The sequence below is a fragment of the Canis aureus genome, chromosome X (genome assembly GCF_053574225.1).
Source record: "Canis aureus isolate CA01 chromosome X, VMU_Caureus_v.1.0, whole genome shotgun sequence".
NCBI lineage: Eukaryota > Metazoa > Chordata > Mammalia > Carnivora > Canidae > Canis > Canis aureus.
In genome coordinates this window covers 78,835,357-78,860,015 of record NC_135649.1, presented here as the reverse complement: position 1 = coordinate 78,860,015, position 24,659 = coordinate 78,835,357, and the positions used below count along the sequence as shown (strand labels likewise).

Below are 24,659 nucleotides of genomic sequence, written 5' to 3'. Positions count from 1 at the left end.
CAACACTATAAATCAACTAGACCTAATAGACATGTACAGAACAATCCACCTCAAAACAGTAGAATATACATTTTTCTCAAATATACATGGAACATCCTCCAGGATAGACCACATTTTAGACTACAAAACCAGTATCAATAAATCTTAAAAGACTGAAGTATCTTTCTCCAACCAGAATGGAATAAAACTAGGAATCAGTGATAGGAAAACTGGAAAATTCATAAATAGGTAGAAATTAAACAACATACTCTGAAACAACCAATAGATCAAAGAAATTGCAAGCATGATTAGAAAAACTCTGAGATGAATGAAAATAAAAACGCAACATATTAAAACTTAGGGGATGCAGCAAAAGCAGTGCTCAGAGAGAAATTTATTCCTCTAAATGCCACATTATTAAGAAAGATCTCAAATCAATAATATAATTTTATACCTTAAGAAAGTAGAAAAAGAACAAATTAAATCCAAAGCCAACAGAAGGAAGGGAATAATAAAGATTTGAGCAGAAATAAAAAGAGAATAAAAACAATAGAATCAGTGACACCGAAAGTTCATTCTTTAAAAAAAAGATCAACAACAATAGGCAAGTATTTAACTACGTTGACCAAAAAAAGGAGAAGACACAAACACCTAAAATGAGAAATGAAAGTGGGGACATTACTGCAGACCTTCCAGAAATAAAAAGAATTGTAAGAGAATATTATGAACAATCATATGCTAACAAGTTAGATAAACTATATGAAATGGTCAAATTTCTAGAAGCACACAATTACTTAAATTGACTTAAAAAGAAACAGAAAATCTCAGCTAACCTATAACAGTATAGAGATTAAATTGCTAATCAAAAAGCTTCCAATAAATAAAAGTTCAGGACTAAATGGCTTCACTGGTGATTTCTACCAAGCACTTAAAAATTAAGACCAATCCTTATCAAAATCTTCCAAGAAATAGAAGAGGAGGGAACACATTCAAACTCATACTTATGAGGTCCTCACATCAATGCCAGAAAAACACAGGGGAAAAAAAAAGCTACAGACAATATAGTTTATGAATATTGATACAAAACTCCTCAGTCAAATACTAGCAGCCTATCAAAGGGATTATATACCATGACCAAGAGGAATTTATCCCAGGAATACAAGAGTGGTTCAACATTAAAAAAGTAATCAAACAACAAAATTAATCTATCAATGCATGATGGATAAAGAAAATGTGGTATATGTGTAATGGAATACTAGCCAGCCATAAAAAAGAAGGAAATCCTACCATTTGCAACAACATGGATAGACCTTGAAAGTATTATGTGAAGGGAAACAAGTCAGAGAAAGACAAATACTGTATGATCTTGCTTGTATGTGGAATCTAAACCCTAAATTCATAGAAAAAGAGATCAGATTTGTGGTTACCAGAGGCAGAGATTGGACAGCGGGGGGAATGAAATGAAGGCAGTCAAAAGGTACAAACTTCCAGTTATAAGATAAATACATACTAATTATTAGTGTACAACATGACAACTATAGTTAATACAACTGGTATATTTGAAAGTTGCTAAGAGAATAGATCCTAAAAGTTCTCAACACAAGGAAAAAAACTTTTTTCTTTTTTTTTGTAATTATATGAGATCATGGATGTTAACTAAACATACTGTGGTAATTTTACAATATATGTAAGTCACATCATTATGCTGTATACTTTATACAGTGCTCTATGTCAATTATTTCTCAATAAAACTGAAAGAAAAAAGGAATGATATTTTTCAAAATTATATGAAAGAAAAAATTAAATTCACTTAAGGTTTAATGACAAAAATATATTTTCTTTTTCCTTAAAAAGTAAAGTCAATATAATATACACATTAATAAAATGAAGTAAACATATGATTACCTCAGTGGATGCAAGTAAAGAATGACAACCCATCACCCATTCAAGATTAAAACATTCAGGAAACTAGAAAAGACATTTATAAAAACTCACAGCTAACATCACACTTAAAAGTAAAAGACTAAAAGCTTTCCCTGAAGACCAAGAGTGAGACAAGTATGCCCACTTTCACCCTACTATTCAACATTGTACTAGAAGTTCTATCCAGAACAATTAGGCAAGAAAAAGAAATAAAAGGCATCCAAATTGGAAAGGAAGAAATAAAACTCTATTTGCAGATGATCTTATTCTATGTACAGAAAATCCTAAAGAATCTTCAAAAAACTATTAGTTAATAACAGAAATCAATAAAGTTGCAGGATATGAGATCAATATAAAAATCAGTTGTGCTTCTATACACTAGCAAAGAACAATCTGTAAAGAATATTAAGAAAACAATTACATTTATAATAGCATCGAAAAGAATAAATAATAAATTTTAACCTAGGAGGCATGAGACTTCTATACTGAAAACTACGAAACATTACTGAAATTAAAGACCTAAATAAATGGAAAACCAGCCTATGTTCATAGATTGGATGTCTTAATATTGTTAAGATGGCAATAACACCCAAAGCATTTTACAAATTCAATGCAATTCCTGTCAAAATACCAATGGCATTTTTTTGCAGAAATGGAAAAGTTGATCCTAAAATTCCAATGGAACTGTAAGGTACCCAGAATAGCAAAAACAATTTTGAAAAAGAACAAAGTTGGAGGATTCCATTTCCCAGTTTTAAAACTTAAAGCAACAGTGATCCATAAATTGTAGTAGTAGGTTAGGATAGTTAGTTGTATAGGATAGACATATAGATCAATGGAATAGAACTGAGAGTCTAGAAAAAAAAACCCCTACATCTATAGTAAATTGATTTTGTTTTTCTAGAGAGAGCGATCAAGAGAAAGAGAGCAAGTGTGAATGGGGAGAGGGAGGGAAAAGGCAGAGGGAGAGTGAGAATCCTAAGCAGGCTCCATACCCAGTGCAGAGCCCAATGCAGGCTTTGATCTCCTGACCCTGACATCACGACCTGAGCTGAAATTAAGAGTCAGGACAGCCCCATGGCTCAGCCCCATGGCCCAGCTGCCTTCAGCCCAGGGTGTGATCCTCCAGATCCTGGAGATCCTGGGATCGAGTCCCACGCCGGGCTCCCTGCATGGAGCCTGCTTCTCCCTCTGCCTGTGTCTCTGCCTCTCTCTCTCTCTCTCTCTCTCTGTCATGAATAAATAAAATCTTTAAAAAAAAAAGGAAATTAGGAGTAGTCAGATGCTTAACTAACTGAACCATTCAGGCACCCTTAGTCAACTGATTTTTGACAAGGGTACCAAGGCCATTCTATGGGGACAGGACAGTCTCTTTAAAAAGTGGTGTTATACAAAGAAAAATAGTAAAATTTTAACTTAATTGATAAATTAAAGTCAAATATTAAAAGTTATTCAAACAATTCGGGGATCCCTGGGTGGCACAGCGGTTTGGCGCCTGCCTTTGGCCCAGGGCGCGATCCTGGAGACCCGGGATCGAGTCCCACATCGGGTTCCCGGTGCATGGAGCCTGCTTCTCCCTCTGCCTGTGTCTCTGCCTCTCTCTCTCTCTCTCTCTCTCTCTCTCTCCATGTGACTATCATGAATAAATAAAAAAATTTAAAAAAAGTTATTCAAACAATTCAAATAAAGGGGGGAAATGAGAGAGAAAAAAAAGCAGAGGAGATAGGTATAAATGAAATAATAAAATGGTAAGCCTTTATCTGAACATATCATTAGTTACATTAAATGTAAATGGCTTAAAGAAAAATTATCAACAAGGATTTTCTTAAAAACTACAAGATTCAACTAAATGCTGGCTACAAAAAACTCACTTTATTTATTTTTTTTTTTTTTCATAATAAACTTTATTGTGACAGGCAGGGCTGGTCCCTCCCATGCTGGGAGATACCGTGTGGCAAGTGACAAAGCTCTGAGCCTAGCCCCTTTGGGGGCCAAAAAACTCACTTTAAATGAAATCACATACATATGTTCAAAATAAAAGGATAGAACAGTAACTTAAATCTCCCCTGAAAAGTAGCACCGTGTACATTTTTGATTTTTCGAAATGTCATTGTTTCTTAGTTTCTTAGTCAGTGCTACATCTGAGATTGTATGTTTTTGTGGGTAAATCTAGCTCATTATTTCTGTGCTAACATTTATCACCCTTGACTCTCCTTTCCCCAAGGGATGGGCATCAAGGCCCCCTATGGGAATACTGGCATACTTGTCTCCTGATGGATTTATGGGACATATTCTCTGGGCTAAATGAGATTTCACAATGCATGCTCCTGGCACCAGATTGCACCAGTTTGTTCCTGCCACATCCCTGCAAGCACTGAAGTCAGAATTCTAAATTACACTAAATGATTATGTGGTTGTATCCATTTGCATTTTCCCTGCTGATACGTGAGGTATGAGGTTTCCTGACCTCTAATGAATGGGTCACTTCAATCTTAGAAGCTTATTTTCCTTTTTTTTCCAAACAGTAAATACAAGTTTCCTCTTGGTTTAGTTGAGAGAAATGAGGCCTCATCTTATTCTAAATTATTTAAGTGAATAGCAGTGAGGACAGAATCAAGCTTTTTTCCTCTTAATTCTGTGTGAATGTGAATTAAATATCACTTGGGAACCAAAGATAAATGATACAGACTGAGTTCCGGGCCATAGTAAATATAAATGAATGAATGAATGAATGAATGAATGAATGAATGAATGAATAAATGAGGATAGTAAAAGATGTATCATTCCAACATTAATTAAAGAAAACTGGATTGATATCATCAGACAAAGTAAGTTTACATCAAGGAAAATTACCTGGGATAGGAAATAACATAATGACAAGGGGGTGAACTCAACAAGAAGACATAACAATATTAAATATGAATGCATCTAATAGCAGAGCTTCCAAGTCTATGAAGTAGAAATTATGGAACTAAAAGGGGAAATAGAAAAATCCTTAATTATATTTGGGAGACTTCAAATTTCTCTCAGTAATCGATAAAACAAGGAGAAAGAAAATCAGCAAAGATACAGAACATCACTATCAATCAACTTGATCTAACTGAAGTTAGAACACCCAAGACTAGTAGAATACACATTCTTCTCAAATTTACAATGCAAAATTATCAACATAGACTAAACCCTGAGTAATAAAACAAATGGTAGTAAATATTAAATAAAACCAAAAACAGGTCCTTGGAAAAGATCCATTAAATTGATAAGATGCCGGCAAGAATGACAAAGAAAAAAAAGGCACAAATCACTAATATCAAGAATAAAAGAGAGATATGCTAAAGACCTCACAGACATTAAAAGGATAATAGGAGATACTACAAACAATTCTGCACTCATAAATTCTACAATTTAGCTGAAATGGACCAATTCCCTGAATGACATAAACTATCAAAACTCATCCAAGAAGAAATAGATAACCTAAATAATCCTATACCTACAAAGGAAAATAAAACCATAGTTAAAACCTGAAAACAGAAATCTCTAGACCCAGGTGGTTTCACTCACAAGTTCTACTAAACATTTGAAAAAGAAAAGAATCACTAAACGCAACCGCTTCTACAAAATAGAACAGAAGGGAATATTTCCCAGCTCATTCTTTGCCCTGATACCAAAAACTAAAGTCAGAGAGTAAAAAGAAAATTATAGACCAAAATCCATATAAACGTAGACACAAAAGTCTTCAGTGAAATTCTAGTAAATCAAATCCAATAATATATAAAAAGAATAATACACCGTATCAAGTAAGGTCTATATTGTAATTTTAAGTCTGGTTCAATATTTAAAAATCAATCAATGAAATCTACCATATTAACAGACAAAAGAGGAAAAACCATGTGATTATATCCATTTATGGAACAAAAACACTGAGCAAAATTCAATACCCACTCATAAACAAACTTTCAGCAAAATAGGAATAGAGGTGAACTTCCTTAACCTGGTAACCTACAGCTAACGACATAATAGTGTAAAAACTGAATGATTTCCCCCTTAGATTGGAAACAGGTAAAGGTGTTCACTCACCACGTTGTGCTCAAAGTCCTAGGCAGAACAAAAAAGGCAAGAAGAAATAAAAGATTTACAGATTGGAATGAAATGAATAAAATTGTCCATATTTGCACATGACATGATCATCTATACAAAAAAAAATCCCAAGAATATATTTTAAAAACTTAGAATAGGTGAATATTACCAAGGTTGCAGGACAGAAGGTCAAGTGACAAAAATCAATCATATTTATGCATCCTATCATTAAGCAATTAAAAACCAAAAGTTTAAAAATGTACCATTCATAATATCTCCAATACAGAACTTTGGGATAAATCTAACAAAACATGTACAGGAGCTATATGTAAAATCTATAAAACACTGATGAAAGATATTTTAAAAAGACTAAATACAGAGGGAATACCAAATACATAAATTAGAACACTCAATATTATCTACCATACCAATTGTCATACTGTCACTGTAGAAACAGCTTGATGATTTATCAGAGTTAAACATAGAATTACCATACGACCCAGCAAATCTACTCCTAGGTATATGCCTAGGACAAATGAAAACATTTGTCCACACAGAAACAGACACAAACGTCTATAACAGTATTATTCATAATGGCCAAAGGGTGGAAATAACCCAAATGCCCATCAGCAGATGAATAAACAAATTGTGGCATATCCATACAATGGAATACTATTCATCCATAAAACAGAACAATGCTGATATATACTACAACTTAGATGAACCTAGAAAATATTATGCTAAACAAAAGAGGTCTGACACAAAAGGTCACATATTACATGACTACTTTCCTCACCAATAAATCAGCCCTGCAAGAAATGTTAAAGGAAATTCTTTGAGTGGAAAGAGAAGGCCATGATCACGAGTAAGCAAACAATGGGGAAAATTTTCACAAGTAAGGTGCAAACACATAATAAAAGTAGTAATGTGAAAAAAAATAAAAATAAAAAATAAAAGTAGTATGTGAATCACTCATCAAACCAGTATGGAGGTTAAAGCACAAAAGCAGTAAAACCAATTATATCTATAAAAATTAGTTAAGGGACTTCACAAAATAAAAGGATGTAAAGTATGATGCTGGAGACATAAAATGTTGGAAATGGTAAAAATTTAATGCTTTTAAATGGGTTCAAACTTAAGCACACATCAACTTAATATAGACTGCTATATGCAAAAGATGTTATTATGAACCTAATGGTAACCATAAATCAAAACTCTGTAATATATACACAAAAAATAAAGGGAAAAGAATCCAAGCATATTACAGAAGAATGCAATTAAACTACAAGGGAAGATAGCACAGAAGTATAAAAACAACTGAAAGATAATAAAATGGCAATAAGTATATACCAACCAACAATTACTTTAAATGTAAATGGACTAACTGCTCCAATCAAAAGACATAGGGTGGTGGAATGGATAAAAGAGTAAGATCTAGCTATATGCTGCCCACAAGAGACTCACTTCAGATCTATGACATATGTAGATTGAAAGTGAAAGGATGGAAAAACATTTACCATGCAAATGGAAGCAAAAAGAAAGCTGGGTAGCAAAACTATTATCAAAATAGATTTTAAAACAGACTGCAACAAGAGACAAAGAAGGACACCATCTAATGATAAAGGGAACAAGCCAACAAGAGGACAGAACAATTTTCAGTATTTATGCACCCAACATGGGAGCACCTACATACATAAAGCAACTGTTAACAGATAAGGGAGGAAAGTAACAGCGACATAATAGAAGAGACTTTAACACCTCACTTACATTGATGAAAGGATCATCCAGACAGAAAAGCAACAAGGTAACAATGGCTCTGAATGACACATTAGATCAGATGGCCCTAATGTATATATATTCAGAATACTCCACCTAAAAACAACAGAATACACACCCTTTTTAAATGTGCATGGAACCTTCTCTAGAATAGATCATATATTAGGCCATGAAACAAGTCTCATAAATCCAAAAAGAATGAAATCATATCACGTATCTTTTCTGACTACAACAGTATAAAGCTAGAAATCAACCACAAGAATAACTCTGAAAAGGACACAAATAAATGGAGGCTAAATAACATGCTACTAAACAATGCATGGGTCAACTAAGAAATCAAAGAGGAAATTAAAAAATACATGGAAACACATGAAGATGAAAACTTAATGGTCCAAAGTCACTGGGATGCACCAAAGCTGTTCTAAGAGAGATTACAACAAACAAGAAAAATCTCAATAAACATCCTAACCTTATACATAAGGGATCTATATAAAGAAGAACAAACAAAGCCAAGCTGAGTAGAAGGAAGAGCATAATAAAGGGTAGAACAGAAATAGATAATATAGAGATGAAAGAAACAATAGAGCAGATCAATGAAACAAAGAGTTGGTTCCTTAAAAATATAAACAAAATGGAAAAATCTTTAGCCAGACTCACCAAGGAAAAAAGAGAGAACTCAAATAAGCAAAATCAGAATTAAGGAAGAGAAATAATAAACACACCACAGGAATATAAAGGATTATTAAGAGAATATTATCAAAAATTATATGCCAACAAATTGAACAGCCCAGAAAAAAATGGATAAATTCCTAGGAACATATAATCTTCCATAACTGAATCAGGAAGAAATAGAAAATCTGAACTGATTACCAGCAATGAAATTGAATCAATAATCAAAAAACTCTCAATGAACAAGTCTAAGGCCAGATGGCTTCAAAAGTGAATTCTACCAACATTTAAAGAAGTATTAATACCCATCTATTCTTGAATTATTTCAAAAAAAATTGAAGAGGAAGGAAAAATTCTAAATTCGTTCTTCAAGGCCACCATTACCTACCCTGATACCAAAACCAGATAAACACACTAAAAAACAAAAACAAAAACAAAAACAAAAAAACTACAGGCCGATATCTCTGATGAACAAAGATGCAAAAATCCTCAACAAAACAGTAGCAAACTGAATCCAACAATCTATTAAAAAAATTGTTTACCATGTTCAAGTGGGATTTATTTCCAGGTTGCAAGGGTGGTTCAATATTCACAAATTAATCACCATGATACATCATATCAATAAGATAAAACCATATGATCCTTTTAGTAGATGTAGAAAAAGCATTTGACAAAGTACAACATCCATTCATGATATAAATTCTCAACAAAGTAGGCTTAAAAGGAACATATACCTCAACACAGTAAAGGCTATTTATGAAAAAAACACAGCAACCATCATACATTATAGGGAGAAACTGAGAGCTTTTCCCCTAAGATTAGAAACAAGACAAGATGTCCACTTTCACCACTTTTATTCAACATAGTAATGGAGTCCTAGCCATAGCAGTGACTCAAGAAAAAGAAATAAAGGGTATCCAAATTGGTAAGGAAAAAGGACAAGTTTCATTATTTGCAGATGACATAATACTATATATAGGAAACCCTAAAGACACCACCAAAAATCTATGAAAACTGATATATGAATTCATTAAAGTTGGAGGAAACAAAATTAAACACACAGAAACCTCTTGCATTTCTATGTACTAAAAATGAAGTAGCAGAAAGGGAAATTAAGAAAACAATTCCAGTTACAATTGCACCAAAAATAATAAAATACTTAGGAATGAACTTAATAAAGTGAAAGATCTGTATTTTGAGGGACGAACTATAAAACAATGATGAAAGCAACTGAAGATAACACAAATGGAAACACATTCCATGCTCATAGATTGGGAAAAGAATTAGATTGGTAACAATTATTATTAAAATGTCCATACTACCCAAAGCAATCTACAGATTTAATGCAATCTCTTTCAAAATACCAACATTTTCTCACAAAACTAGAATAATACTAAAATCTGTATGGAACCACAAAAGACCCTGAATAGCCAAAGCAATCTTAAAAAAGAAGAGCAAAGCTGCAAAGCTAAAGTATCACAATCCCAAATTTCAAAATATGCTACACAAAGCTGCAGTAATCAAAACAGTATGGTATGGTACTGGCATAAAACAAGACACATTGATCAATCAAAAAGAAGACAACCCAGAAAGTTATATAGTCAGTCAATTAACCCACAACAAAGGAGGCAAGAATATACAAAGGGGAAGACAGTCTCTTCAGCAAATGGTGATGAGAAAACTGGACAGCTACATCCAAAGAAGGAAACTAGACCACTTTCATTGGACCACACACAAAAATCTACCCAAAATGGGTTAAGGACCTAAATGTGAGACCTGAAAACATAAAACTCCTAGAAGTAAACACAAGCAGTAATCTTGACATTGGATATCGAGACATTTTTCTAGATAAGTCTTCTCAGGCAAGGGAAACTAAAGCCAAATTAAACTATTTGGACTACACCAAAATACAAAGCTTTTGTTGAGCAAAGGAAACCATCAACAAAACAAAATGGCAATCTATGGAATGGGAAAAGATATCTGCAAATGGTATATTCAATAAAGCGTTAATATCCAAAAAAATATTTTAAAAACGTATACAATTCAACATCAAAAAACCCCCCAAGTAATCTGATTTAAAAGTGGGCAGAGGAGGGGATCCCTGGGTGGCTCAGCAGTTTAGCATCTGCCTTTGGCAGGGGGCCTGATCCTGGAGTCCCAGGATCGAGTCCCATGTCGGACTCCCGGCATGGAGCCTGCTTCTCCGTCTGCCTGTGTCTCTGCCTCTCTCTCTGTCTCTCATGAATGAATGAATGAATGAATGAATGAATGAATGAATGAATAAATAAATAAACAAACTTTTAAAAAAATGGGCAGAGGAATTAAATAAATATTTTTCCATAGAAGACCTAGAGATGGCCAACAGACACTTAAAAAGATGCTCAACATCACTAATCATCATGGAAATGCAAATCAAAACTACAATTAAGTATCACCTTACATCTGTCAGAATGTCTAAAAAAGAAGACAAGAAATAACAATTGTTGGCAAGGATGGAGAGAAAAGGAACTCTTGTGTACTATTGGGAATGCAAAATCGTATGGCCACTATGGAAAACAGTATGGAGGTTCCTCAAAATTAAAAAGAATGACCACATGATCCAGTAATTCCATTACTGGGTATTTACCCAAAGAAAATGAAAACACTAATTTGAAATGATATATGCACTGCTGTTTATTATTGCATTATTTATAATAGTCATGATATGAAAGTAACTCATCCACAGATAAGCCCATCCAGAGATGAATAAAGATGCAAGACACACACACACACACACACACACACACACAGAGGACTATTAGTTATAGAAAAGAATGAGATCCTGCCATCTGCAACAATGTGGAGGGCCCTGTACAGAATAATGCTAAGTGAAATAAGTACAAGAAAGACAATTACCATATGATTTCACTCATTTAAGAAACAAAACACAGGAACAAACAAACAAAAAACCAGAATCTTAAATACAGAGAGCAAACTGCTGGTTGCCAGGGGAGGTGGTTAGGGGGAATGGATGAAATAGATATAGGGGATTAAGAGTACACTTATCTTGATGAGCGCTAAGTAATGTATGGGAACTGTTGAATCATTATATTGTATGCCTGAAACTAATATAATATTCCATGTTAATTATACCTCAATAAAAAAATAGGCAAAAGTCAAAGTATTTAAAAGACTTCTCAAAAAAGAGGATGTATGCATGAATGGCCAAAAGATACATCATTAACCATTAGACAAGCCATTAAATGAGCTATGCACTATATGCTTATTAGGATGGTTAAAATAAATACAATGACAATACCAAGTGCTGACAAGTATGTGGAGAAACCAAAACTCTCACACATTAATGGTAGGAATGTAAAATGGCACAACCACTCTGGGAAACACCTTGGCCATTTCTTATACACTGCCCATAAAGTGCAAGAAATGAAAACTCATGTTTACACAAAAGCCTGCACGTATGTGCATGTTCATAGCAGCTCAATTCATAATCATTCAAACTGGTAAATAACTCAAATGTCCTTCAGTGAATGAGAAAAAGCAGCTATGGTATACAATGGACTACAGCAATATAAAGTAATAATCTATCGATACACAACAACATGGATGAATTTTAAGGGCATTATGCTGAGTAAGAGAGGCTAATCTGAAAATATTACATACTGTGTAACTCCATTTACTTGACATTCTGGCAAAGGCAAAAACCACAGGGATGGAGAGGAGCTCAGAGGCTGCCAGGTGTTAGGGGTAGAGGAAGGGCATGACTACTAAGGGACAACATAAGGGAGTTTGAGGAGGTTCTGTGTGCTCATTTTGGTGGTGGTTACAAGAATCTAAACATGTATACCAACAGAGCTCATTTTACTTCATGCTAATTTTAAAAATACAATTAAAAAAACCCTTTATCAAAAGGGAAAACACACTGAAAAGAGCTTTCAATCTGAGATGTCATACAAAGAACATTAAGAGAAAGGAGTAAAATAAAACCAGAAAATTAATAGTAAACAAACAAGATGATTAGTAACCAAATGAACTAAACAAACTATTGTTAAACACCATAATCAAGTACAGCCAATCCCAAGAAGGAAATGTCACCTCAAAAGCAATAATTCTATTACTTACTGTAAGTCTCCATCAACCAATTAACAGATAAAAACTAATCAAAAGATGCCAAAAACCATTTGCTAAAACCTAATTCTATTTCTGATTTAAAAAAAAAATCAAAAACTTCTCAAACTAGAGATAGATACTCCTCTGAACTTCATGAACATAGCCTATACCAGAGACCTACAGAGCCCTATGTAGTAAGTGGAAAAACACTGGCAGCATTACCTTTAAGGTCAGCAACAAGACAAGGATGCCCCCCTATCACTGACTACTCAACACTGTAATAAAACTAGAAAAATCTAGATATATGAATATGTGAAAGAAAAGGGATATTATGAGCTAAATTCATATGTTGCATATGAATTCATATGTTGAATTCCTAACCCCCAGTACTTCAGAATATGACTATAATTGGAGATAAGGCTTTCAAAGAGATAATTAAGTTAAAATGAGGCCAATAGGGAGGGCCTTAATCCAGCTTGACTGTGTCCTTTTAAGAAGAAATTAGGAATATACGCAGGGACATCAGGGGCCCATGTTCACAAAAGGAAGATCAGAAGCAGCAGCAGCAAAAGGGTGGTCATCTGCAAGCCAAGGAGTGGCTTCAGGGGAACCAAACACTGCTAGCACTTTTATCTTGGACTTCCAGCCTCCAGAACTGTGAGAAAATTAACTTCTGGTGTTTAAGCCATCCAGTCTGTGGTATTTTGTTATGGGAGCCCTAGCATACTAAAATAGGGGACATAGATCACCTACCTCAAAAGTCCAAGACAATTAACTGAAAAATTAACAGAACTAGTATAAGTATAGGAAGGCAGTCTGATACAGGATCAAAACGGAAAAATCAATTATTTTCCTGCATACTAGTAACAGCCAAATGGAAAATGTAATAGATAAAAAGATGCCACTTTCAATATGAACTAAACTATAAAACACTTAGTTTTAAATAAACTGGAGATATACAAGAAAACCTGAATAGAGAGACAGACCATGGTTGAAGATGGTCTGTTTTGTGATCACTCATGCCCTAAAGGTAATTAGCGGAATGACATCAAAGCCATCCAGAAGTTGCACTGGTTCAAAAGCAGTTTTCCCTGGCATGTTTTTTTTTAACCAATCAATAATGAATTTTCTCACAACTGAGAAAGCCTTAACAATATATGAGTATCTACAGACAAAAGCTAAAAATCCTGCAATCGTGCCTCCCACTAGAGGAAGAGCAAATGGTGCCTTTGTCTTCTATAAAATTAAGCTCTGGTGGGAGAAGGGGATGGCTAAGAAAGCGGAACAGGAAACTGGAGACATTTGCCCTGTGTTTAAAAAGACAAAAAAGGGATCCCTAGGTGGCACAGCGGTTTAGTGTCTGCCTTTGGCCCAGGGTGCGATCCTGGAGACCCAGATCGAATCCCACGTCGGGCTCCCGGTGCATGGAGCCTGTTTCTCCCTCTGCCTATGTCTCTGCCTCTCTCTCTCTCTCTCTCTGTGTGTGACTACCATAAATAAATAAAAATAAAAAAAAAAACTTTAAAAAAATAAAAATAAAAAAAAAATAAAAAGACAAAAAAATTGCTAAAGATTAGGCCCTGGATCAGATTTTAATTTGATGGACCTGATTTCTACCTTAAGCAAATGTCCTCAAGAGTCTGTATCTTGAAGGAGGAAGCCTCAGCCCAAGGTATAAGGTTACAAAGAACCCATGGACTCCGATGCTAGGTGCAAATGCATTGCTAACTGGGAAAGGATTATTTGGGTGTTTTGGCTTCAAAGCCACAGAAACTTTGAGGAGTGTGCCCCTAACCCTCTTTTTCTTGTAAGCCCTATTATTTTTAGTGTACAAGTTTTTAGGATATGAAGTTTTTTAAGAATACATAGGTGCCATTATAGCAGAAAGGCCTCCAATGAAAGATAATGGTTTCCATAAATTTATCTATAAATGCCATGCAATCCTAATAAACAAATCTCATAAAGGATTTTCCATAGAATTTGATGAGCTGATTCTAGAATCCATTTGGAATAGAAAAAATTCAATAATGGCCTAGAAATTCTGGAAAAATAAGAACAAGTAGGTTGGCATCTCCTTATTAAACTACCTTTCTCATGTTGCTGGGCAAAGCAGAAAGCCAGAGGGGAGTAGTCAGACCAGGGCAGATGTTTTAGCTGTAGGTTGATGCAACTGTCTGCTGAAGGTAGGGTGAGTGGCCAGGGGATCTTTGTATGTCCCTAAGACTAATCACAGCTCCATTCAGAGATGATGGGGTTTGCTGAACATCTGTGCTCTCCTTAGGTCTAATGCAAGTTCTGCAGAGGGGATTTGCCCTACCAGACACAAGGCCTATAGTAACTAACCTATGAGGTATCTGAACAGAAAGGGACAAATTTTATAGAACATAAAAATATTAATAATATCTAACACACAGTACTTAAAAATGTGCTGGGCAATGTTCTAAGTGCTTTATGTGTATTAATTCATTAATCCTCACAACAAGCTGTGAGGTAGGTACTATTATAACAGAGAAACACAGAGAGCTTGCCCAGGGTTATACAGCTATTAAGGGACAGAGCTGGGAATAGAGTAGAAAGACAAATCCACATACACATGGGAATTTAGTTTATGACAAAAGAGGAACTTCAAACCAGGGGGATAATGAACTAGTGAATGAATGGTGTTGGGGCAAACGACTTACCATATGGAAATAATTAAGTTAGATTCATAAAACTTAATTCCAGAGAAAGATAATATTTTACCTTCTATGCATGTTTTCAGTAAAAATATATGAAAGTCTTCTTACACAACACAAATTACAAAAAAATTTATAATGAGGCAAAAACTGAAATCTACATGCTAAAAGATACCATAAATAAAATTAAAATACAAGCAACAGATTAAAACATTTTGCAACAATATATTTAAAAGCACTAAGAAATCTAGAATAGAGAACAACAGATCAATAAAAAAACCACCATCCTAATAGAAAAATGGGTGAAAGATTGAATGAATTAATTCACAGAAAAGATATAAAGAAGGAGCACCTGAGTGATGCAGTTGGTTAAGTGGCCGACTCTTGATTTTGGATCAGGTTGTGATCTCAGGGTTTGGGGACTGAGCCCTGAATCAGACTCCATGATCAGTGCAGAGTCTGCTGGAGACTCTCTCCCTCTGCCCCTCCCTCACCCCTGTGCATGTTCTTTCTCTCCCTCAAATAAATAAATCTCTAAAAAAAAATAAAGAAGAGCCAATAAATGTATAAAACAAACTGAAACACCATTTTTTGCTATCAAATTTCCAAAAATTAAGAAGACTGATAATATTGACTACTAGTAGTAAGGCTCATACACTGCTCATATATTGGCCCTTTCAGAGGGGAATCTGGCACTATTAACATTTATTTTGTATATACTCTTCAACTTAGCAGGTCTAGTTACCCTACAGAAATGTTAGCTGGCACATGGGTGCAAAGAGTTATTTACCAGAATTTTCATTGCAGCATTGTTAGTCAAACCCCCAAATTAGAAACAACCTAAATGTCAATCAGTAGCGAATGGTTAAACATAGAATGGCCCATCTATGCTACGTAGACTACCATACAACAGGTAGATCTCCATGTATGGATGAAGTAGACAGATCTCTATACACTGATGTTGAAGATGTGCAAGCAAGTTGCAGAACCATGTTTACTACAAAAACTGTATCTATTTGTGTCTGTGTGTGGTTGTAAGTACAAGAAAATGAAAGGTATATATCAACTGATAACATAGGTTACCCTCGGGTAACCTTCGTCAGAGAAAAGAATTCATCAAAGGGCACTTTGCTTTCTCTATCTTGCTCAAATTTTAGTCAATGAGAATTAATTTAAAAAATAATATTAAAACCCATATTAAAGTCAGCTGCAGTATACAAAAATGTGCATTATATAATGTAGTACTTAATAAATCTTAGCTTGAAAAAGGTTGTCTCTTAAATGTAAAACGACACTGAAAGGTCATTATATACCTTTGCAAGATGAACCAAACAATAGAGAAGTAAGTAGAAGTGATGAAAATAAAATAGGCAAGAGGGTTTGAAAAAAGAGTTTCCAGCAAAGAAGGTTAGACAATTTTAAAAATGGATGATAGCTGGGCCACCTGGGTGGTTCAGTCAGTTAAGTGCTTAACTCTTGATTTTAGCTCAGGTCATGACCTCAGGGTCGTGAGATCGAGCCCTGTGTTGGGCTCCAAACTCAGCATGAATTCTGCTTGAGATTCTCTCTCTCCCTCTCCATCTGCCCCTCCCCCCACATTCTCTAATAAATAAAGAAATCTTTAAAAAATGGATGATAGCTAATTATTTTCTGAGGGTCTTCCATGAACAAGACAATGTACAATGATGCTCTGTACAAGCATCATCTCTAATTCTTGCATCAACCTGTAGATATTTCCATTTTATGGATTAAGAAAACATGACTCAGAGAAAGCAAGCGTCAAACTTCAGGCAAGGTCTCTTGCTCATTACTGTCACAGGCTGTCCTGGATCAGAACTGGGTTTGAGACTGGGGCCAGGGGGAGCACTTCTGGCTGGACCCAAGTTCTCAGCTGCCCTTACTATACTCTGCATCCTTGAAGCATGCTCCCAAGCTGTCCTGTTCATCCAGACTGGCATTCTCTTCCTCCTCTTCGCTCTCGGTTCTCCAGTATGCTGGCCGCTTGATGGGCCGCTTCCCTGGGGTGCGCTGGGAAGCAGGGCTGCTAGACACTGTGCCCAGCCCACTGCTGGAGCTCCCACTGCTTCGGTCCTGGCCCCCTGTCCACCAGGCCTGCAGGCTGGAGGTAGCTGGTGAGGATGATGAAGACTGCAGGTTGGCCATGCACAGCATGCCCTGGATGGCCTCCTGAGTGCTGGGAGAGGCAGGGGCCTCGCTGCAAGGGACAGAGAAGAAATGCTAAGGGAGTTTCTCTAGTTGTCAGAGGAAACCAGTCATCATAATAGTTAAGGAGGAGGGACAACAGCTCTGGGTGTTAGGGTGGAAGGAAGGAGAAGAGAACCATTCCAAATGATAAATGAGAAATTAAACCAACAGATCAAGACAGTATGTCAAAGACTGTTTGCATGTCAAGGCCAGTCCTTCTTGCCCTCAAGTCTTTCCAAAGACAGCAAGGAAGGTGGCAAAAAGAGGAGTGCACTTCCCTCTGTTTACTCATGCTGAATTCTTTCATTTTTTCAAAACAAGGCCCAGTTTTCCTTCCATGCCTCTTCTAGGCCCTCTTCCAACTCCCAAAGAACCCGAAACTAACCCCCCTTGAAGTTTTTACATCTACTGTCTATCAGATCTTAAGTTCCTCAGGATGGATTTCATGTCTGCTTTATTCTTTCAGCCCTGATGACCTCGCTGGTTCTTTGTGCCCTTAAATGTCTCAAGAAATATCTGCTGATTGGCTGATCTAGCCTTCTGGGGGGAGAGTGGAAAGGGGTGTTGTCTGATGGCCCGGAAGGGGAGACTGAAGCCAGTACTCACGTGAGGGCAGCATAGTCAGGTCCCCCCACCTGCCTGCTGGCCTTGAGTAGATCAAGAATTCCACCAGCGCCACTCCCATTCCCAAGCTTGCCTTCGACCCCTTCTACCATGTCCTCATCCGTTGTATAGTCCTCCTGTTTGGGAAAGAGATATCACCTTGGCTGCTGAGAGCTACCCTGGTAAGGCCCTGGGATACAATGTTGACATTCTTATTCCAGATACTAATCTCCTCTGAGCACCAAGTATAGACCAAGCACTAAGCAGAATATTCACTCTTTCATTTTAATCTCCGCAGCATCTTTGTGAGGTAGGTATTATTGTATGTATGAGATAGGCATTTTATAAGCAGAATATTCACTCTTTCATTTTAATCTCCACAGCATCTTTGTGAGGTAGCTATTATTGTATGTACGAGATAGGCATTTTAACTGTCTATTATGTGTATGAGGTAGGTATTTTAACTCCTGTTTTACAGGTAAGGAAACTAAGGTTCATCAGTAAAGTAAATAAGTTGTATAAGGTCATAATCAAGGTATCCAAATCAGATACTCCTTTCTGCTACATCACAATGCCTTTTATTCAACCCTGAATATGTTTTAATATTTTAATCATTTTAAATTTATATCTTAATATACTTACATTTTAATATATATTTTAATATATTTAGTATTTAATCACAATGCCTTTTATTCTACCTTGAAATATTTAAAAATATTTCTACTAAATTATAATCTTCCAGTCATATGCTTAGCTGCACTGCACTTTAGCACACAATCTTTCATTTAATAAATATTTTGGAAACTGAATGCATAGGGTATCTTCCCTGTCCCCCCCGCCCCCCACGAGAATGACAATCTGTCTTCTGTTTCTGTAACCAGAATGGCAGAAGACCAGACACAGGATAGGCTCCTACCTCAATGTCAAACTCAACTTCTCCTGGTTCACGAACTCGGTTGGGGTCAGAGCAAGGCTTTGCACGGGGTAACTTTCGGGGAAATTCTAGAAAAATAGTGAAATGCACATATTGTGAAGCTAAGATTAACATCTGGGCCCAATACCCAGGGGGGGAAAGAAAGAATATAATTTTCCTAAAAGTAATGACCAAAGACAACTAATTTAGGGAGATTAGGAACTGGTTTATAAATAAATCTCTAGAGCAAAGAATACATAGAAACCTAAAGAGCTGGTAAATTCAGAATATCAACAAGCTCAGGCCTAAGACCTTTGGCCTATCAAGAGGACCCAAAACAAACATGAAACAGGCAGAAAAGGAACAAGAAAGAATAGGTACACACTTGGTCTTATTATCAGGGTCGCCTTCTCCTTTCCCAATCTCTCATCAATCTGCAGTTCATCATCTGAATCCAAGTCAAAATCATCTTCCATCACTTGTTCTGCCATCAGCCTAGCCTTGTCCACCTTCTTTGTGAGCTTGGCTCGCCGAGACTTGGATAGGCTCTTTACCCTCTTGGTACTAAAAAGAGAAGAACACATGGTCACATTCAATATTGTTAAGATAGCAATTCTCCCCAAATTGGTCTATAGACTCAATACAATCCCTATCAAAATCCAGCTAATTTCTTTTATAGAAATTAATAAGCTTATACTCAAATGCATACAAGCATACAAAGGACTTACTATGGCCAAAAGAATTTTGAAAAAGGACAAAATTAGAGTATTCTCTACTCAACTTCAAAATTCACTAAAAAGCAACAGTAGTTAAGGTAGTATAATATTAGCAAAAGGATAGACATGTACAGTGCAAGAGGGTTCCCCCTTCTCCACATCCTCTCCAACATTTGTTGTTTGTCTTGTTAATTTTCGCTATTCTCACTGGTGTGAGGTGGTATCTCATTGTAGTTTTGATTTGTATTTCCCTGATGGCAAGTGATACGGTGCACTTTCTCATGTGCTTCTTGGCCATGTGTATGTCTTCTTTGGTGAAATTTCTGTTCATGTCTTTTGCCCATTTCATGATTGGATTGTTCGTTTCTTTGCTGTTGAGTTTAATAAGTTCTCTATAGATCTTGGATATTGGCCCTTTATCTGATAGGTCATTTGCAAATATCTTCTCTCATTTTGTAGGTTGTCTTTTAGTTTTGTTGACTGTTTTTTGTTTTTTTTTGCTGTGCAGAAGCTTTTTATCTTAATTAAGTCCCAACAGTTCATTTTGGCTTTTGTTTACTTTGCCTTCATAGATGTATCTTGCAAGAAGTTGCTGTGGCCGAGTTCAAAAAGGGTGTTGCCTGTGTTCTCTCTAGGATTTTGATGGAATCTTGTCTCACATTTAGATCTTTCATCCATTTTGAGTTTATCTTTGTGTATGGTGTAAGAGAATGGTCTAGTCTCATTCTTCTGCACGTGGCTGTCCAACTTTCCCAGCACCATGCACTGTTGGTGAGAATGTGAACTGGTACAGCCACTCTGGAAAACAGTGTGGAGGTTCCTCAAAGAGTTAGAAATAGAGCTACCCTATGACCCAGCAACTGCACTACTCAGTATTTACCCCAAAGGCACAGATGCAGTGAAACGCTGGAACACCTGCACCCCAATGCTTATAGCAGCAATGTCCACAATAGTCAAACTGTGGAAGGAGCCTCGATATCCTTCGACAGATAAATGGATAAAGAAGATGTGGAATATATATACCATGGAATATTACTCAGCCATCAGAAAGGACAAATACCTACCATTTGCTTCGACGTGTATGGAACTGGAGGATATGCTGAGTGAAGTAAGCCAATCGGAGAAGGACAATCATCATATGATTTTACTCATACAGGGAATATAAGACATAGTGAAAGGGATTATAAGAGAAAGGAGGGAAAATAAGTGGGAAAAATTAGAAAAGGTGACAAAAATTGAGACTCCTAACTCTGGGAAATGAACAAAGGGTAGTGGAAGGGGAGGTGGGTGGGGGTATGAGGTAACTGGGTTATGGGCACTGAGGAGGGCACTTGATGGGATGAGCACTGGGTGTTATACTGTATGTTGGCAAATTGAACTTCAATGAAAAAGAACAGGATAGGCATATACATCAATGGAACCAGTTGAGTCTAGAACCAACATTTCAATTTATGGTAAATTGATTTCTGCCAAAGGTGCTAAGGTAATACAGTGGGGGAAAGGATGGTCTTTTTAACAAATGGTGCTGAGAAAACTGGATAACACATGTAAAGAAATGAATGTGTATTCTTACATCATACACAAAAATTAACTCAAAATGGATCCTAGATCTACATGGAAAAGCTAAAACTAAAAATACTTCTAGGAAAAAATATAGGAAACTATATTCGATGACCTGGGATTAGGTAAAATTCAAAACATTTCTGCTTCAAAGAGATACCATTAAGAAAATTAAAAGAAAAAAAAAGAAAGAAAGAAAATGAAAAGACAAGCCAACGACTGGGAGAAAAATCTCTGCAAATCATTTATTTGGGAAAGGATTTGTATCCAGAATATTTAAGTAACTGTTAGAACTCAATAATAAGACAAACAAGCCAATTTAAAACTGAGCAAAATTGGGGCAGCCCTGGTGGCTCAGCAGTTTAGCACCGCCTTCAGCCTGGGCCGTGATCCTGGAGAGCCAGCATCAAGTCCCATGTCAGGCTCCCTGCATGGAGCCTGCGTCTACCTCTGCCTGTGTCTCTGCCTCTCTCTCTGTGTTTCTCATGAATAAATAAAATCTTTAAAATAAATAAATAAAAATTTTTAAAAAACTGACCAAAAGATTTGAATAGACATTTCTCTAAAGATAATATACAAATGGCCAATAATCACACAAAAAGATGCTCAAAGCATTAGTTATTAGGGAAATGCAAATCTAAACCACAATGAGATACCACTTAATATCCATTAGAATGGCTATAATAAAAAAGATAATAACAACTGTTAGCCAATATACTGCTGGTGGGAATATAAAGTGGTACAGACACTTCAGAATAAATTTTGGCAGTTTCTTAAAGAATTAAACAATAAGTTACCATATGACCCCAAATTTTACTCCTGAGAAACAGAAACATACGTCCATACAAAAACTTATATGCAAATGCTCATAGCACCATTATCAATAATAGCCAAAAAGTGGAATCAATCCAAATAACCATCAACCAGTAAATGGATAAACAAAAATGTGGTATATCCATACTATTCAGAAATAAAAAGGAACCAATTAATGATAAACACTATATCATGCATGAACGTTAAAAACATTGTGCTAAGTGAAAAGCCAGACATAGAAGACCACATATTATATTATTCCATTTATATATGTCTAGAAAAGGCAAATATAGAGACAGAAAGTAAATTAGTGGTTCCTTGGGCCTGGGAAAGAGAACCAAAAGACTAATTATAAGTGAATAAGAGGGATCTTTTTGGGGTGATAGAAGTGTTCTACAATTGGATTGCAGTGATAGTTGCATGTTCTTCAAATTTACTACAAGTTATTTAATTGTATACTTAAAGCAGGTTAATTGTAAGGTATGTAGGGTATACCTAAAAAAAGCTGTTAAAATATATATAAAAGAAATGGAACTAAAAACATGGCTTAAATAATCCTGTCAGATATGGTAAACAACATTAACCAGTACAAACTGCTGAAATAAATCTTAAAGGTAAAAAAAACACAAGTTTTGGTAAATCAGTATACTTGATACATACATTCAGCAGTTATTTGGTGAACTGGCTTTCAGTAAATTGGCTGACATTAAATTGACCTATTTTCTACCTCACAGGGTTTTAATTTAGGAGGATCAAATGAGCTAATACAGAGACCAAGACATGGCAGGCGCCCAATGCTAGCTAACCTTATCATTAAGTTCTCTGGGCCTCAGTTTCCACATTAATAAAATGGGGATAGCAACATTTAACTTTCAGGGTTGTTGTGAGGATTAAATAAAATAATGTACTAAACAGCTTAGATAAAGTCTGATGCAGAGCCAGGAGCTCAATAAGTGGTAGCTATTTATACCCTGGTCTTTTAAATATGAAAAATGTCAAACATAAACAATATAAAAGTGTAACTCTTATGTACCTTTCACTCAGTTAAGTTTCATTAATTATCAACACAGCAAATCTTGTTTAATTTTTACCTCAGTCCTCTGCAAGACACTGGATTATTTTGGAGAAAAGCCCAGACATAATATCATATGGTCTGTAAATATTTCTCTATCTTGTCTCTCTAGGTTCACTTAACAGCAGTCTCTGGCAGCTGCAGGAGGTAACAGAAGCAGCATAAAGAAGGCTAGTGGGGAAGGGGAAAATGTTTCATTGTGTCCTCAACAGCCATTACAGGCTGAACCCCTAGGACACTAAGGAGGGCACTTGATGGAATGAGCACTAGGTATTATACTATATGATGGCAAATTGAATTTAAATTTTAAAAAAGGGACTCTCAATTTTCTCCTCCTCAGGAGACCTATCATGGACCAAGGCAACGTTCAACAGTCTGTTATTGTTAGCAACTTGGTTCTCAAATCCCAAGAATAGCTCTGCTGCTTTCAGAATCTGCCCTATCTCACACTCCCTTTTCCCTTATTTTCCAGCCAGGTGGACCTACTCTACTTGCCCTTGGGATCCTTTTTCCCCACAAAAAAATGCGACGAAGGTATCCTTGGCATTTGTGTTCCTTCCCATACTGTTCATACTTTACTTGGTTCTTGACTGTTCCTGTCTGGTATTCTGGGGGTCCAGATGATCACTCTTACTGCCTACCTCTGCCTCCCTACATGTTTCAGGATTTCTGATGATCTGCTTAGCTTCTGGCTATACCCATACCATCATCACCATCACTTTTCATCTTCATCATTTTATTTATAAGAGCTACCACTGATTAAGCATTTACTATGTGCTAGGCCTTGTGATAAGGACTTCACATACATTACCTTATTTAGTCCTCCAACAACCCTAGGGTAAGCTTTATCTATAGAAGAGATATAATGAGGACACTGAGGTGCAGGGTTAATTAACTTGCCAAGATTGATCACACACAGTGAATTCGCATCAGGGCTGGGATTCAAACTCAGGACTGATTCCCAAGCCTGTGTTTTTTGTTGTGAATGCTTTTGTTTTATTCTTTTAGAAAATGTTCTGTTAAAAACAGATTTCTTATTTTAAGAAAAGTAATACATGCAATTGCTGGGTCGTAGGGCAGATCTATTTTTAACTCTTTGAGGAACCTCCACACAGTTCACATTACCCCAAAGATACAGATGCCATGAAACGCCGGGACACCTGCACCCCGATGTTTCTAGCAGCAATGTCCACAATAGCCAAACTGTGGAAGGAGCCTCGGTGTCCATCGAAAGATGAATGGATAAAGATGTGGTTTATGTATACAATGGAATATTATTCAGCCATTAGAAACGACAAATACCCACCATTTGCTTAGACGTGGATGGAATTGGAGGGTATTATGCTGAGTGAAATAAGTCAATCAGAGAAGGACAAACATTATATGGTCTCATTCATTTGGGGAATATAAAAATAGTGAAAGGGAATAAAGGGGAAAGGAGAAAACTAAGTGGGAAATATCAGAAAGGGAGACAGACCATGAAAGACTCCTAACTCTGGGAAACGAACTAGGGGTGGTGGAAGGGGAGGTGGGCGGGGGGTGGGGGTGACTGGGTGGCAGGCACTGAGGTGGGC

The 24,659-nt window shown here is 36.2% G+C and overlaps 1 protein-coding gene across 7 annotated transcripts in view; it reads right to left on the bottom strand.

Moving 5' to 3' along the window:
* The window catches only part of PHF8 (PHD finger protein 8), a 110,208-nt gene that overhangs the window by 23,386 nt on the left and 62,163 nt on the right, over positions 1 to 24,659 (bottom strand). For 6 of the 7 annotated variants that reach the window (XM_077888855.1, XM_077888856.1, XM_077888860.1 and 3 more), the window contains 4 exons: positions 19,310 to 19,488; positions 18,928 to 19,013; positions 18,015 to 18,148; positions 17,105 to 17,418 (listed from right to left, as the gene is read on the bottom strand). In XM_077888855.1, the coding sequence (XP_077744981.1) occupies positions 17,105 to 17,418; positions 18,015 to 18,148; positions 18,928 to 19,013; positions 19,310 to 19,488 (713 nt within the window). The remainder of the gene's footprint in view (positions 1 to 17,104; positions 17,419 to 18,014; positions 18,149 to 18,927; positions 19,014 to 19,309; positions 19,489 to 24,659) is intronic. The other variant, XM_077888857.1, reaches the window with a different exon arrangement.